General features: G+C 46.6%; 1 protein-coding gene across 10 annotated transcripts in view; it reads left to right on the plus strand.

The window, feature by feature from the left end:
* Positions 1-1339: 1339 nt before the first annotated feature.
* XPO6 (exportin 6) overlaps positions 1340-12254 on the plus strand; it is a 106332-nt gene continuing 95417 nt past the window's right edge. For 6 of the 10 annotated variants that reach the window (XM_089895976.1, XM_089895978.1, XM_089895982.1 and 3 more), the window contains exon 1: positions 2062-2169. In XM_089895976.1, coding sequence (XP_089752102.1) covers positions 2164-2169 — 6 coding nt within the window. In that variant the 5' untranslated portion in view covers positions 2062-2163. Of the gene's footprint in view, positions 1894-2060; positions 2170-12254 lie in introns of those variants that run through there. The other 4 variants (XM_089895983.1, XM_089895984.1, XM_089895977.1 and 1 more) reach the window with 3 other exon arrangements.

Here is a 12254-nt window from a genome sequence, read left to right on the forward strand (position 1 = left end):
TGTAGAGTGCAGGCTCAGTAGTTGTGGCGCAGGGGCTTCTTTGCTCCGCGGCATGTGGGAACTTCCCGGACGGGGGCTTGAACCCTTGTCCCCTGCATTGGCAGGCGGATTCTTAACCATTGCACCACCAGGGAAGCCCGACTTATTTTGTAATACTTTTAAAATAATTTGTTTCTCTATTCCATAAGGGCCCAAGTGTGTCTGTTTTGCTCAGCACTGAATCCTTGGAACAGTGGTTGTCACTTAGTGGGCAACAATATTTGATGAAAGAATAAACGAAAGCGGTTGCTTTCTGTAGCCATGAGTTATATCAGCAGTTCTCCAAGGGTGATCCTGCAGCACAAGCATCACCTGGGAACTTGTTAGAAGTGTAAATCATGAGCTTCTACTGATTAGAAGCTCTAGGAGTGGGGAACGGCAATCAGTGTTTTAACAGTCCCTCCAGGTGATTCTGGTTCATGCTGGAGTTTGAAAGCCACTATACAGATTTGCCATCCAGCCTATGCACGCTAGCAGCACCTCTGCTGCCTGGGATTGTTTCTTGCTTCTATTTCTTAAACTCAGCACTTTCACAAGTAAAGTGGTTGGAGGAAAGGAACAGGAACCCAACGCATCTTTGCCCTCTGAGATCCTCTGCAGTTGCTGTTCCTTCGACTTTGATCACACTTCCCGCTACTGACTTTATCCTTCAGGCCTCAGTTTACATTTCCATCCCTCCCTTCCATTTTCTATCTCGGGACCCTGCGTGTTTGTTGCGTTCATTTCACTCACAGCACTCCTCGTTTCTTACAATTAATTTATTCACTTGCTCTCTACTTGCTGCTTATCTGCCTCCTTGAGGGCAGAGACTACAGTAGTCTTGTTTACTACACTAGTCCTAGCACCCACAGCGGCGCCAGGTCCACGGCAGGGCTAAAATGTGTGGGCTGAATGGATGTAAGTTCCACAAGGGCAGAGGCTGTGTGCCGCCGACTTCTAGCCGGGTACTGGGCACGCAGAAGGCGCTCCATGAAGATATGGGGAATGAATGAGCGCAGGAAACGAAAGAGAAATCGCCAGTTTACCAAGGTGGCAGGTCCGGTACCCTTTACCAACATGGCCGCCGGCCCGCGTGGACTGGCGGAGGGCGCCGGGCGCGGGGCGGGGCCGAATGGGGGCGGGGCCAGAGCGAGCCGTCAGGTGCGGCCCCGCCCCGCACCCCCCCGGCCTCCGCCCGCTCGATTCCGGATTGGTCCGGTTCCAGCGCCGCAGCCCGGCTGCCGCGCCGTGGGGCCGCGCCGGGCGCTCGCCACTTCCGGCGCGTTGGGGCTGTTGGTTGGGGGCGGCCGCGCGGCGCGAGCGGGCAGCACTGGAGCGGGCTTGCGCAGGGATGCTCCGGGGGGCGGCGGCGGCGGCCGTGTGGGCTGAGGCGGCAAGGATAGCTCGGGCCCTCGGGCCTTTCCCCTGAGCCGGCCGCTCGGGCTGCGCCGCCGAGGCCCATTCAGCCTCCGCCCCTTCAGCCTCGGGGTCGGGCCCACCGCCACTTCTGAACGCGGGGGCCGGGGAGCCCCTGCCTGGGCCCGGAGCCTCCCACTGGGGGTCGGGCCCGGGCGGGGGGCCCCGAGCCGCTGCTCTCCTCGCCGGCCTCCGAGCCCCATTTCCTGCTTTTTCAGTTTCCTTGCGGAGGGGCGGGTGGGTCTGGATGAATTGTTCCGGGGGTCCCCGATGAGGCGGGCCAGGGGGCCGCGCTCTTTGTAGAGGGTCCCCGCGGGGCCCGGGTGGGGAGGCGGTTGTCTTTGCATGGGTGGGGGACTTCCCGAGCCTGCCGGGACCATGACCTGAACTGTGCGAGCGGGACGTGTCCGAAGCCCGAGAGCTAGCTCACCTGAGCCGCCCTCTCCCCCAGCCAGCATGGTAAGTGGGGTCGGAGCCCCTTCTCTCCCGGGTGCCGGGTCTGAGCGGTGGGAGCGGGCCCGGGACTGCTGAGCCATCGCTTCTCCCCGGGGCGGGGAGAGGCGCGTGCCGAGCCCGACAGTGACACATGCGTGCAGGGTTTGCAGCCGGGCTCTGAGCTCCCATCCCCCCTCCCCCTCGGGATCGCTCAGAGCTGGGAGGGACCTGGACGCCGAGCGGACACAACCCTTGCATCTCGTGTTTGCCTCTCTCACATTGTAGCAGCTCATCATGATGGTAGCTATCATTTATTTATTGAGTGCTTACTATGTGCCAGGCGCTGTGCTAAAGTGATTGACGTGTGTTATTTAATTAGCACACCACCCCTGTGTTCTGAAGTGGGGACACTGAGGCACAGAGCAGCTAATTACCCAGCTCAAGGTCACTCTTAAGTAACAGTGGCAAGATTTGAACCCAGGCAGTCTTGATTTCAGAGCTCCTATTTGATAGAACACACTTCACAGAGCTGGAGGGGGTCTTGCTGTAGGTTTATATATGGGGCAGCTGAGAGGGTTTGTGGTTTTCAGAGGTCACTTACCTAGATCATAGGAACTAGGAATCAAAGTCAGGAATTGGCCTATTCTTTTGACACCCGTTCTGCCTTTCTTTCTGCTACATGCTCTGGCCTTTTCCCTGGTAGTGCCTGGAGAACTCTTCATCTTTCTAGATCTAGTTCAGAAGCCACTTCTGAACATTCCACATTTTCCAGACCCAAAGGCACTGTCAGTACTTCCTTAGGTTTGTGCGGTCACATCTGTTTTTAAGCATTTGTCTTATTGTTATTGTAATTGTCTATTGCAGTAGAATCAGTTCTCTCAAAGATGAATTGTCTGAACTTTTATCTGCCCCAGCTTTTGGTACATAGTAAGCCCACTGGGGTGGTTGCCTGGCCTGTATTTGACCACTTCCAGTTACAGAAGTGTTCTTAAGGTTGCCCATTTTACGTCTTCCACACTAGTGGTCTAGTAGAGAAGGGGATGCAGGGGGGGATTACATCTGTAATATAACTGTTCAGGCCAGTGGGGTTTTCAGAAGTTTCAAGGGGCCTGTGGGTTATGTGTTAGGTTCTGGGCGGAGAAAGAAGACCTAAGGCATAGCCCTTGCCTTCGTGGGGCTTACAACCAGTCACATAAAATGCACCATTAATGCCAAGCAGCACTGTATAAATTAGATACTGTATGTAGGATAGTGGCAGATCAGTTAAGCTCTCTGAGCCCCAGTTTCCTCAGCTATAAAATGTGGAGACAGGGATTTTCTAATGAATAACCTAAAGGTATGAGGTATAATATTTAGTGAACGATGAAAGTAGTATTCAGTAATCCTTCATTGATTCTTTCAATGAATTTTTTTTTAATAGTGGTAAAATATATGTAACATAATATTTACCATTTTAACCATTTTTAAGTGTATAGTTCAGTAGCATTAAGTACATTCACATTGTGTGCGTCCATCCCCAGAACTGTTTTCATCTTGTAAAACTGAAACTGTACCCATTAAACAGTAACCCTCATTCCCTTCCCTGTCCCCTAGTGACCACTATTCCACTTTCTGTCTCTATGAATTTAACTACTCTAGGTCCCTCATATAAATGGAACTGTACAGTTTTTGTCTTTTTGTGACTGGCTTATTTCACTTAGCATAATGTCTGCGAGGTTCATCCGTGTTGTAGCATCTGTCAGGATTTCCTTCCTTTTTAAGACTGAATAATATTCCATTGTGCGTGTAGACCACATTTTGTTTATCCGATCATCTGTTGATGGACACTTGGATTACTTCCACCTTTTGGCTGTTGTGAGTAATGCTCCTGTGAACATGGATGTACAAATCTTTTAATGAATTTTAAGTAGCCACTATATTCGAGGCTCTAGCGAATGTCAGCTAAACAAGATAGACACGTACCTCCCCTCAGGTAGCTGACAACATTGCCTTAGAACCTTTGGACAGAATTTTATTGTTTATTGATTTAAGCTGGCCAAGCACTCTTGTATTCAGGTTCCATTTTAATTGGCAGTCAGGAGAGTGTTATGAAAATGACCACCTTTGAGCAATTAATTGTAAAGTAGTAGTAGTTGACTTCATGATTACCATTTACAGTTTTTTCTGAGGTAAGTTTTGAGTCAAGTTTTCTATAACCTACCCCTCACTTATTTTAGCATACAGTGGGTGACCACAGCGGATTAAGGTGAATAGGACTGTCAAATTACATCCTTTTTGCAGTACTGACACCAGGGGTTCATCTCCTATAGGTGTCCCAGGTTCAGGGGTGTGGATGGGGCAGGCCTTGTCCCTGGTTGCAAGGAAGCCATTGCCTGGTTTGTGTCTTCCCAGAGGAGGGTCTTTTGCCTGGGATCACAGTTCTTTATTCCAGGAACTTTTTTCCATTTCTTACTGACTTAACATTTTTACTTTAAAAAGCGTTTAAAGAGTTGGCAAGTAAGTATGGGCCTTTGTAATATCTTCTTTTTAAAACTTCAACTCTCTATTAAGATGAAAATGGTGTAATATGATAGAACTAGCATTTATTAAGTATCTATACTAAGCTAGCTGTTTTTCATTTATTTGGTTTTTCTTTCAGTCACTCAGTATCAGTTAAGCACACCAACACTGGTAGGTTGGTTACCTTATTGCCATTACTACCAGAGGAGGAGACGAACAGACCTGGTGTAGGATACCTGTCTAACAAGTGGTGGAGCTGGCATTTGGGTCCAAGGTGCTCTTCTCCAAAGCCTGTGCTCCTTGAGGTACAGGTGCTTCCTCATGTGGAAGTTGGTTGGGAATGTTATCCAACTATATTTTATTTGGTTCTGAGATAGTGATGAGGGCTGGGGAGCATGGGAATTTCCTTTAAACTGTCCCTCTAGGAGGAGGGATTTTGACCTGCAAATTTAGAGCTAGTTAAAAAAAATTTGTAGTTGCAGTACAGAATTCCTAGAACCGTTAAACTCTAACTACATTGGATTAAATCATCATTTTGGGTTGAATTCCCATGAGTTCTCAAGTGATGTAACATCTTAGAGGTTCCCACTACTTCTCTGAAAAGTTGTTACTTAATATCAAAAGAGCTTTGCTTATTATGGAAATTTTGTGCAAAATTGAACCCTTACTTAAATTAGCATTTTTTTTCTTTTTTAGTTGCTTAGAAAATTGCTTTGCTTACAAAGTCTTCTCATTTTTGAACTCTGTATTTTTATTATGTTTGGCTGTGCCGCGAGGCATGTGGGCTCTTAGTTCCCCACCAGGGATCGAACCTGTGCCCCCTGCAGTGGAAGTGCTGAGTCTTAACCACTGGACCAGCAGGGAAGTCTGCCTTCTCATTTTTCTTTTTAATTATTTTATTTTTGGCTGTGTTGGGTCTTCGTTGCTGCGCGTGGGCTTTCTCTAGTTGCGGCGAGCAGGGGCAACTCTTCTTTGCAGTGTGCGGGCTTCTCATTGCCGTGGCTTCTCTTGTTGGGGAGCACGGGCTCTAGGGGCGCGGGCCTCAGTAGTTGTGGCGCATGGGCTTAGTTGCTCCGCGATATGTTGGGATCTTCCTGGACCAGGGCTCAGACCCGTGTCCCCCGCATTGGCAGGCGGATTCTTAACCATGGAGCCACCAGGGAAGCCCTACCTTCTTATTTTTGACTGTCCATGTTCCATGAATGGTCCCTGTAATGGAGGGAAAATCAGACCTTAAATTTGGCCACTCAGTTGGTGTGTCTTCTGTTAGTTCAGCAACTGTGTTGGATTGTGCACCGGGGAGGGAGGCGTGAAGAAGCTGTGGCGGTGGAGGGAGATGGCAGGGAAAGGTTCAGCGGTTCTCAGAGGGGCTCTGTGGCAGTCACGGCATTAAAGGTTGTCTGGGAGACAAGTAAATATCCAGAAATGACTTGAACAGCTTGTGAAAAAATTAGTAGGTGACATGGTTCAAATGGTAAAATTACCTGCTAAGCAGACCCCAAAAGCACTATTAATGTGGTACAGAGAAGTAATTCTGTATGGTAGGCCAGAGCTTTTGAGTACCTCAGTTTATTCATTTGTTTATTGACTTCCCTCATCAAGTTTAAAATCCCAGGTACTGTGAATACAATATGTTGAAGAGTCTGTATTTATAGGGCTTAGCATATGCCAGGCTAATGAGTTTACGTATGTTAACTCATTTACTCTTTCAAACAATTCCAGGAGGCAGAGGCTATTGTTATTTTCCATTTTCTTTTCTTTTTTTTTTTTTCCTTATCTTTGGCTGCATTGGGTCATCATAGCTGCACTCGGTCTTTCTCTAGTTGCGGCGAGCGGGGGCTACTCTTCCTTGCTGTGCACGGGCTTCTCATTGTGGTGGCTTCTCTTGTTGCAGAGCACGGGCTCTAGGTGCGCGGGCTTCAGTAGTTGTGGCACTCGGGCTCTAGAGCGCAGGCTCCGTAGTTGTGGTGCACAGGCTTAGTTGCTCCGCGGCATGTGGGATCTTCCCGAACCAGGGCTCGAACCCGTGTCCCCTGCATTGGCAGGCGGATTCTTAACCACTGCGCCACCAGGGAAGTTCTTATTTTCCATTTTATAGATGAGAACATTCAAGGCCCAGAATGGTTAGGCAGCTTCTCAAGCTCACACTACAACCAAGTGGCAGAACTGGCATTCAGAGCCAGGCAGTCTGGCTCAAGAGTCAGTGCTCTCAACTGTTACACTTTCACCCCAGGAGGGGTAGTATTGTCCCTGCCCTCTAGAGGTCAGTTTAATGAGGAAATGGGACATATATTCTGGTAATTATGAGAGGCTGTGTTAAGGGTGACCATAGTAGAAGAATGCATTGATACAAAGGTGGCATTCCTGAGGACAGGGAACAGGGAGGATTTCCCAGGAGGAATATTTGAGTCTTGAAGGGTTAGGAAGAGTTTGACAGCTGGACACGGGAAAAGCGCCTTCTAATTGAAAGTTTGCAGGTAGTTACAAAGATCAGATATGTAGCAATAAAGGTGATAGAAAGTAATAGGTGTCGGGTGGAAGTGAAAGAAGGAATTAACATTTGTTGAGTACTTAGGACTTTGTAGGGCTTTATGTGCATTTATACTCACAGTACACAAACATGCTATTTTTTCTCATCGTGAATACCTTTATTCCTACTTTCCTGGCCAGCTGCTGCCCCATTTCCTTGTTCCTCTGTGCAACAGAACTCCAGGAAGGAGTGGTCTTTGATTCCTCACCTTCCATTCTCTCCCAAGCTCACTTGTCAAGGTCCCACCCCGCTGCTGTTGAACGTAGGGCTTAGTTCTCATCTTAGTCAGTCTGTCCATAGCATTGGACATGTTGAATACTCCCCCTTCTGTTAAAGTCTTTCTTCACCTGGCCTCCAGGACACTAAAATGTGCTTTTGGTTTTCCACCATCTTACTGGATATTTCTTCCTCATCGCACTGATCTTTGAACAGCTGGAGTGCTCTAGGCCACAGACCTAGTTAGCTCCCAGGCCAGACCTCCCTCCTGAGCCGCAGTTCTCATGTATCCAGATGCCTACTTGACATGCAGGCTTGTTTGTCAGGCATGTCAAATGTAACCTGTCTAAAACCCAACTCCCGACTTTCCCCTTAATTCTTTTCTACCCGCAGTCTTCTCTTTCTCAGTTGGGGGCAGCTCCATCCTTCTAGTTGCTAGTGGCAAAAACTTGGAGTCATCCTTGACCTTTCTTTCTCTCATATCCCACATCTGGTCCGTATCAGGAAGGCTGATTGTTTTCTACCTTCGAAATGTAGCCAGAATTTTATCACTTCTTGTTCCCTCCACTGCTGTCTCTCTAGCTTAGGCCTTCATCATCTCTTGCCTGAATTACTGCAGTTGCCTCCTAACTGTTCTCCTAGCTTCTGACCTTGTCCCATGATAGACTGTTTTAACACAGTAGCCTCAGTGATCCTTTGAAAAGTCTAAGGCAGATCATGTCTTTGTTTTGTTCCCATGGCTCCTCATCTCACTTAGAGCAAAGGCCACAGTGGCCCACGTGCGCCTCCGTGGCCTACTGTGCCCTCCATATTCTGGCCCATGGTTACACTCTGAACCCATCTCCTGCTACTCTCCCCTTGGCTCACTCTGTTCAGCTACTCTGGCCTCCTTGCTGTCCTTCAGATGCTCCAGGTGTGTGCCTGCCTCTGGGCTTTGGCCTGGCTGTTGCCTCTGCTTGGACTGCACTTTCCTCTACATGTCTATATGACTAGCGTGACCTCCTTGAGGCCTTCTCAAGAGGCACCTTCCCGGTGAGGCCAGTCCTTACTACCCTATTTAAAATTGTAACCCCATCTCAGAGCTCCCAGTCCTTCACATCCTGCTTTACTTTTTGTAGCATTTACACTTTTAAACATTTTACGTGGTTAATGTTATTTATGAAATCTATTTTTTTGTTATCTCTTTGTGCTAAAATATTAACTCCCTAAAGCTTTGCTCTGTTCACTGATGTATCCCGAGAGTCTAGAACAATTGCTGGCATAGTAGACAGTTACATTGTAGTTAGGAATGCTGTGGAGGTCTTGGGTGTTAAGGGAGTACATAGAACTTGCACAGAGTGGGTATTTCAGAAGAGAAGGGCGTAACTAAATGTGTAGTGTTATGAAAGGATCTATAATAGACTGGTTTGGCAATGGTGGAGATTTTTGTGAAGAAGTGGTTGGGGAGAAAGCTTATAAAAGCAGTTAAGGGCTGGGTTATAAAGGGCCTCCAGTACTACTCAAGGGAGTTTGGCTTTGTTTTTCGGCTGATTTTTCCTTAAAGGAACATTAATCCATCTACTGTGTGTAGGTTAGATTGGTGTGGGAAAACAGATAGGACACCATGCCTGTGTGGATGTGATAAAGGCCTGTTCTTGGATTTGGAGTTAGGAGTGGAGAGGAAGACTTGACCAAGAGAGTCATCACTTAAAACTGATTCCAGATTCAAGGGATGAAGAAAAGGGAGGAGCTCAAGCTGATTTTGGAAGCCTCTGAACTGGTGATTGGGAATAGTAGGAAATTTTAATTAATTGGTGGTTGGATTTGGTAGGAATGGAAGAGATGACAGGTAAAGAGACTGACAGGGAGATGACAGGAGACAGTCCATGTGCCGATAAAATAAGGGATTTGGCTCTGTAGGTAGGGAGGCAGATGCTGCTGTGTTGAGATGAAGGTAATTGGCATTGCGCAGGACAAGGATCTTGACAACTTTTAGGTAGTTGGATTGTTGACATATGTGTCCAAGTCAAGGGAGACGTGACTGCACCAGCTGGGGTGAAGAGGGAGGGAATTCCTGAATGTGTAGCTGTTACTTTCTGCTTCTTTTTCATCCTCCCTTTTCCTCTCCACCAGTGGTTTGTTGTGCAACCCACTGCAGACTGATTGTTTGTCTTCACTACTTTTCAAGATCACCAATGACCACTGTGTGCTGACTCCAGTATATATAGTCATCCGTTGGTATCCACGGGGGCTTGGTTCCAGGAGCCCCTGCATATACCAAAATCTATGGATGCTCAAGTTCCTTACATAAGTTGGCGTAGTACAATGAATGCATAAATAGCCTCTTTTCAGTCCTTATGCCATCTTTTGGCTGTTGGCAAACACTGGTCCCTTTTTCTCCCCCCCGAAACACTTTTTCTTGGTTCCCTTGGCTTCCATGATATAACTCTTGGTTCAGTCTCCCTTGATCTTCTTTCTTATGGCTTCAGCTATGGCCTGTGTACCAGTGAGAACTCAGCCACCCTCTCCAGCCTTGGATATCCACCGGAGTGTTTTGTAGACATCAAATTAAACATGACTAAACCAAATCCGTCATCTTCCCCTTAGGTTAGCGCCTCCTCCCCCATGCCCTAGTTCTCTTAATGATCTTATTCACTGGACACTCAAGTGATAAACCTGAGTCATATTTAACGTCCTTTTTGCCATCAGTCCTCGACTTGTAGGCCTGTTGACGCTGCAGCTAACTTATTTGTGTCCTGACCTCGGCCTTTCCCTCCATTCCCTCCATTTTGGTCAGGCCATTGTCATCTCTTGCTTTCATGGGTGGTGTCTTGACAGCTTCCAGGTTCTTCCTCCACCAGTCCATCTTCTTTCTGTATTCCTGTCAGAGCTACCACATGGAACTCAGATGTGGTCATGTCGCTTGACCCCAAATTATTTTGAGCAGAGGGTCCCCAGTGTTGTTTGTCAGAGACCAAGTTTTTATCACGGCAGAGTAGTGGAAAGCACATGGGTCCTGGATTTTCACAATTTCTCTTTTACTTCTCTCAGTTAGGAGAAGATGATTTATTAAATGCTTAAAGTGATTCATTTGATATATCATTTCAAGACTTCTCAAATTATATCTTGTTCTCTAGCCACAGCAAGCCACTTGTCATTCCCAGAACACTGAGTACGCTTTCGTACGTCTCTGCCTTCGTTCAGTGCTGTTCCCTCTGCTTGAATGTCCTTTTCTTCTTTTTGAGAGCTTACCTACCATGAACGTGACCTCTTTGAGGTTTTCCAGCCACTAGTTTAACATTTCTCATCTTTGATTATAGTTAGGTGTTCTTTTTTTTTGCTTTTATTATTTTGATTTATTTGTTTTTATTATATAAGAATTACAAGGCTACATTCTTGTAGTAAGTGTCAAATAACTCAGAAGTTTGAAGAGCAAAATGTGAACCTCCTCCATCCTTTCCTTGGCTTCCTCTCCTTTCCTCCCCCTCCAAGCCTGGGAGTGGAGAGGATTAGTTCTTTCTCTTTATGAGCCCATATCAGAATGAATCTCAGTCTTCTTTACATTTCCAGTGCCCCGTAAGCATTCAACAGATACTTAGGTAATTGAAAGGGTCAGGTGTGATGGGAATTCCCTGGTGGTCCAGTGGTTAGGACGCTGAGTTTGCTGCCAAGGACCTGGGTTCGATCCCTGGTCGGGGAACTAAGATCCCACAAGCTGTGTGATGCGCCCCCCCGCCCCCCCCCCAAAAAGAGGTGTGAAAACAAATCCAAGAAGGTCAAGGTAGGCCCTTGAGGTTAGTAAATGATAGTAGCAGCATTTAGAGAGTATAGTAAGCTTGAAATAGAGTATGAATATAGTAAAACCCTGTTTTTCCAAAAGCCATGCAGCCAGCAAGCTCAGATAGCAGCATTTTTGCCGTGGGCAGGTGGAGGTGGGGAGCAGGTAAGCAAGAGGAATTGTTAGAACAAATGCTGTGCAGATGGTACACTTCCTGTGAGGCTCCAAAAACTGATTGCTTCTGGGAGGACTGCTGGGGAACAATGGGAGTAGGGGTGGGGTGAGGTGAGAGCTGTGGATGTACCTGAGGAAACCCACAAGGCAGAGAGAAGTGAGGGAGGTGAAAGAGGCTAATGGGAGGGGAAGGAAGCTGGGGCTCAGAGGGAGAAAAAAGGTCTGTGAGTGTTTCAACACTCTGTGTTAGCCGTTGTTTAGGGGCCCTCGTGTATACTACAGACAGTACCTCATTTCATCTTACAGCCACCCTGCAAGGTAGGTATTACTGTCTGTTCCTATTTTACAGTTGAGGAAGATGAGGACCCCGAGGCTCAGGGAGGGTAATATAAGTAGCTTGTTTAAAGTTACATAGCAAGTTGATGGAGATGGGATGCTGACCCAAGATTCTAAATGCACAGCCCATGTTTTTTCTGTAGCACTAGATTTCTTTTTAAGCCTATGCACATTTACATGGGTATATTTACTTCAGATGTAACCCAAGTGAGTATATTGTCCCAGGAAAAACAGTACATCTAGCCATCTAGCCTTAAAACTTGCATAATTTACCTTTCATAACAGAAAGGGCAAGATGGTAAAAGTTTGCTGATGACAAACGTTACTTGAAATGTAGCCCAACTGGGTATATTGTCCCAGGAAAAACAGTACATTTAGTCATCTAACCTTAAAAGCTGCATAATTTACACCTGGTAATGGAAAGGGCAAGATGGTAAAAGTTCACTGATAACAAACGAGAAAATAGATATTTCTGCATATGCTCTAATGTGATAGAATAGAAAAAATGTGACTCGAGGGCAAAGTGGTAGCTGGACCACGTTACAGGACAACAGAGAGGAAGGTTGCTTGGCTTCTTTATGTATTTCAGTTCAGTTAAGCCCATTAGGCTTAGCATACACAGTAGTTAATTTACATCAGAGCAGTCTGCTGCTGTTTTATATGAAGGTTATAATGAAAAATATCTCTGATCTCAGACTCCTTGAAAAGGTAAAGGTATTTTATGAGTTAAATGCAGTTGTGGGGGAAGTCATTAGTTTTTAAATTGGCTAATAATCAGACCTGGGATAGATCAGGGTTTTTTTTAGATTAACAATTGGATAATTTTTATAAAAATTATGTATGCTCATTAAAAATCAAGCAGTATCAAAAGGT

The sequence above is a fragment of the Delphinapterus leucas genome, chromosome 15, assembly GCF_059928025.1.
Source record: "Delphinapterus leucas isolate spDelLeu-1000000601 "Yukka" chromosome 15, BTC_Dleu_Yukka2, whole genome shotgun sequence".
Classification (NCBI taxonomy): domain Eukaryota; kingdom Metazoa; phylum Chordata; class Mammalia; order Artiodactyla; family Monodontidae; genus Delphinapterus; species Delphinapterus leucas.